The sequence below is a fragment of the Eurytemora carolleeae genome, unplaced genomic scaffold (assembly GCF_000591075.1).
Source record: "Eurytemora carolleeae unplaced genomic scaffold, Eaff_2.0 scaffold238, whole genome shotgun sequence".
Classification (NCBI taxonomy): Eukaryota; Metazoa; Arthropoda; class Copepoda; order Calanoida; family Temoridae; genus Eurytemora; species Eurytemora carolleeae.
Genome location: NW_019396256.1, coordinates 293190 through 298107, shown reverse-complemented (window position 1 = coordinate 298107; position 4918 = coordinate 293190). Strand labels below are relative to the sequence as shown.

At 33.2% G+C, this 4918-nt stretch overlaps 1 protein-coding gene across 1 annotated transcript in view; it reads left to right on the top strand.

Annotated features, from left to right (window-relative positions):
• LOC111699482 (calcium uptake protein 3, mitochondrial) overlaps positions 1–4391 on the top strand; it is a 15943-nt gene extending 11552 nt beyond the window's left edge. Inside the window, exons 13-17 of the mRNA XM_023470174.1 lie at positions 1028–1050; positions 1527–1578; positions 1685–1768; positions 2102–2168; positions 4260–4391. Of these exons, the coding sequence (XP_023325942.1) occupies positions 1028–1050; positions 1527–1578; positions 1685–1768; positions 2102–2168; positions 4260–4366 (333 nt within the window). The 3' untranslated portion in view covers positions 4367–4391. The remainder of the gene's footprint in view (positions 1–1027; positions 1051–1526; positions 1579–1684; positions 1769–2101; positions 2169–4259) is intronic.
• Positions 4392–4918: the final 527 nt, after the last annotated feature.

Genomic DNA, 4918 nt, shown 5'->3' with positions numbered 1-4918 from the left:
TAGATCAACCCGCCACAAACTATAGATTAACCCGCCACAAACTATAGATCAACCCGCCACAAACTATAGATTAACCCGCCACAAACTATGGATTAACCCGCCACAAACTATAGAGTAACCCGCCACAAACTATAGATCAACCCTCCACAAACTATAGATTAACCCGCCAATCTGATAGTGTAAAACTTGGATTTTTCAAACTTTGACTGTTTGATTCAAAGCCTGCAACATTAAAGGTTTTAATACGAGTTACAACAACAGGTTTTAAAGATATAAGTGTTTGAAATGTAAATAAGGATAAAAGTAACCAGTTCCTTACATATTAAATCAAAAATATATTTACCTCATCTCTAGATGGGGTCTAAACTGCCAGGCGCCGAATTTGTGTTGTTCTCTACAAAAGAACTATGAGCCCGAGCAATCGTTTTTTCCTGCAAACTTTTCCTGTCTTCGGTTTTCTAAAGTGAAAAGAGGAAAAATAAGAAATCCAAGCTACCCCCACCCCCCACAAATCCCCTTAAACATTCTTGTTAAAAATAAGTAACTTAAAAGGTATATTAAAAATATGCAAATTAACTGAATAACTACATTGTGAAAACAGTAAGCTGTATCATCAGACAAATTAAAACCAATGGAGTTTAAAACATTCAATGATATACCCGAGACCGTAGCCAGCTTTTTATAAAGAAATCCCTTTTTTATCTTCTTAAACTATATTTTGTTTTCTTCTGTTGTATTGTTGGTTGGGGGGTTGTTAAATATAACGAGGGGAAGATATTGGCATTTTCCTTAAATTTTCAAATAGACATTTTAAAAGGTAAAAAGGGGAAGCCTTGCAGATGGAAATTACATTATATTCCAAGAATAAATTCATTCCAGTTCAGATTTTACTTATTCTTTTACAAATTTATTCCCAAAACATCATCGAAATTTATATTGAATAAAACCGTGCACCCCCGTCCCCCACCACCATTTTATCAAGATCAAAAATATTCTTGCGCGGAATATTAATTGATTGGTTTTTTAGGATTATGAAACAATCTTAAACAGGTAATTTTTAATATTATAATCAGTTTTATGCTGTTTAGTAATTTCACAAGGGCATTTTAATTTAGCAAGGACGACTTCCCAAATGTGCAATTCCCCAAGGAGTAACTTCCCAAAGGTTAGGTTAGACCCTTTGGGGCGCGCAGGCTACAATGAAGAGGCCGAGGGTTGCGACTGGAACAGGCTGGGGACCAAGCGCTGTGATTATTATTATTTTTAATACTATTATCATCATTAATTTGAGTATTAGTTTGCAATATCCATACCTATTACTTCTTCCAATTTCTGAACAATCCCTTTAATTTAGAATTTAATATCCGGCACCGGACACCTCGTCTTTTATCCCCCTATGCAGTATATTATTAATCTTAAACTTTCCAGCTTTTTTTTTCAGTGATGATTTTTCACAATATTCTTTTAAAAGATATATTATTATTTTGTAATGAATATGAAAATAATATTTTTATAATCTCTTCTAGGCTGTATGAAAGACTGGAGGAGGAGAAAGGAATATCCTTTGAAGAATTTAAGGAAATTCCAAAGTTGAAAAAGTTTAAAATTTTGTTAAATCTATCTTAAAATATTTCTAATGGGGAAAGAAGCTTATTTTTTCTAACCTTGGTTTGGTTTGGTTCAGGATTTCTGCCAGTTTCTGAATAATCTCGAGGATTTTCAGATTGCTATGCGTATGTACACTTTAGCAGATAAAGCTATTACCCAGGTACAATTGTACAATTATACAGCACTAAGGAAAAATGATTATCGCAAAATATTATTTCTGCAGTCAACTCTCTTCAAGGAATTGTACACGTTTTTGAAAATTACACATAATATTAATATACTAACTTTTGGAATTAGGAACAATACTAAAATATTAAGATAATAAAACCTAATAAATCAATTAAAGATATACGGCAAATACTTCCCGGAATTAACAATGGTGTTATTTGTAAGATTGTCTTACCCCATTCATGAGCATTGGTTTCTGATACTCAGATTTACAATGATTAAATTTCAGTTATTTGTAATTGTACTGTACTGTGTACTGTTCTAGGAAGAGTTTTCACGTGCAGTGTACATATGTACAGGAAAACAGCTGAGTTCTCATATTGTACAGACAGGTAAGTGAAGAACTTGAAAGAAAATAACTAAATCAGAACATGGGAACTTTTGTGTTTGATGCTCATGCATAATCCAGATCCCTGGATGAGGATCTATAAAAAACTATCTTTTCTTTATCTTCAGTTTAGTTATTTCTCTTCTGATCATAGCTTTCTTCAACCCTTGACATGGGTACTATATTACCATGCAGGATCTCGAAAAATAATTGATCTCGATATCTACAAGAGTTCTCAGTTCAGAATCCAATTTAAAAGCGCTCCTTACCCACAACAAAATTTATGAAATTATTAGTGTGACTTAATTTATCTTGCATTCGACTTGAGGCATTTTGAACCAAATCATGTACGAATTATTTCTATTTTAAAGGGACTGTAAACATAATTTAATTCTCAAATGACTCTTCATATATAGGCTGGCATTTGCGACCCTACAGCTTTTTCTAATCAAAATGAACGAGAAAAATTGTCAGAATTTAACACTTTTTAAGTTCGAAAAAGTACAAGCTTTTTGTTAACTTGATTAAAGACATTCCTTCTTATACGGAATGCTAGTTGAAATTACATCCAAAATCTCTTTAAGTAAAATCATTATTCAAGATCTTAAAGCTAAATTATGAAAAGTATTTTTTTAATCTAAATTGTGAAAGCATTTTTTAAGTTCAATTGAGAGAAAAAGTGTTATCCCGAAACTAACTCCATAGTGTACAGTAAATAGATTGATGTCTGGTATTCAGGTTTAGTTTGTTCACAATATACCCCATTAAACAGGTTTTACCTCGATCCTCTATTTGATATTTCCATCCAGGAATTAATTTCTTCCCTTGTTTATAAGAGTTGGTTAAACAAATACTTGCATAGAAGGAATTGTCTTTTTTTACGATTTTACAGGTTGAGTCAAAATAAAATGTGATTAGCTAAACCTTTTCCATAAACATAATGTGTATGTATTGTATTGTTGCTATGTTTTCCATAAACATAATGTGTGTAACATGTGTATGTATTGTATTGTTGCTATGTTTTCTTGTGACTTACATGGCCCCTAACAAATCCGCGAAACTTTTTAAAAACAAATGAGCAGAAAAACATACACGTGAAAAAAGATCTTTGCTATCCAATTCTAAAACTTTATGAAGGTTGGGTTGACCAATCGGAAATAGATTCAATGTTTATTTCTTTATTCAAATGACAGCAGCATATGGTTCACAGGTTGAAAAATCAAGGCCCAGGAAGATTAAATTAGTCCTCCAATACAGACAGCTACATATGACAGCTTGCAGACTTCTTGGCAACATATGTTTGTGGGGGGAGCATCTAAGAAAGGCAAGCGTGAGAAATGGGTCATAAAATATGATCTAATGGTAAAACTGAGGATATCCTCAAGGAAGCCTATCAATAGTTGCTGGAGGAAACAGGCTGTAGAGGGAACGGGGGGCTGGATACCATGCTGAATTCATAGATATTTAAACGTTAAATACTCATGTTACTGAAATATGCTATTTTTTTTTTGCAAATATGGAAGACTATTTTATGGCTACAGGCGCCTAAATCTCCCTCTAAGCCAATGTATTGTTAAGTAGAAGAACAGAATTCCATCACTATCCGCACTGTAAGAAAATCATTCTTCTTTAAACTTTAAACAATGAATGCTTACATAAAAAACTTTTAATCTTTGTCTACGGATATTATAAACCGTGGAAATTCCGTAATTTTGTATGACCCTCCAAACAATGGCATCTAATAAACATTTGTCTGAAAAAAATTATAAGTTTTCTCCGGCTTTTTCTATTTCTATTCAATGCTTTACTAGACAGACCTATTACACTCAATAAACGATGGGTTAGTTGAAAAGCTTCTAGTTACATATTATTCAAAATATCCGGGTTTTTTTTTGAGAAATTTCAAAGCTCATAGAAATAATATATATTAATACTGTTTGTTTTTCTTTTTCAACTTGTCCTAATTGTAGATTTTAAGCATTAATTAACCATAGCATTTTATCATAAAAATTATCGTTTTTATTTTTCGATTTGTTCTATGCACAATTTTGTATTTAGACTTTTTAGCATTAATATAAAACGGATTTTATTTTAGTATTTCAAATATTTGATGATGATGGGGATGGACTGCTGAGCTATCAGGAGTTTGTGGCGATCATGAAGGATCGGATACACAGAGGGCTTAAATCCTACGCCAGGTAATCATGAAGGATCGGATACACAGAGGGCTTAAATCCTACGCCAGGTAATCATGAAGGATCGGATTCACAGAGGGCTTAAATCCTACGCCAGGTAATCTTGAAGGATCAGATTCACGGGGGGTTTAAATCCTACGTCAACTAATCTTAAAGGATTGGATACACAGGGGGTTTAAATCCTACGTCATCTAATCTTCAAGGATTGGATACACAGGGGGTTTAAATCCTACGTCAACTAATCTTGAAGGATCAGATTCACGGGGGGTTTAAATCCTACGCAAGGTAATCATGAAGGATTGGATACACAGGGGGTTTAAATCCTACGTCATCTAATCTTATTGATTGGATACACAGGGGGTTTAAATCCTACGTCAACTAATCTTAACGGATTGGATACACAGGGGGTTTAAATCCTACGTCAACTAATCTTAACGGATTGAATACACAGGGGGTTTAAATCCTACATCCTATATCTGAATTTTTTTTGTTCCGAAATTAATCTGCACTTAAATCCTGTATCCGCCCCTGAGAAAAAATACTATCATGAAGGATCTTA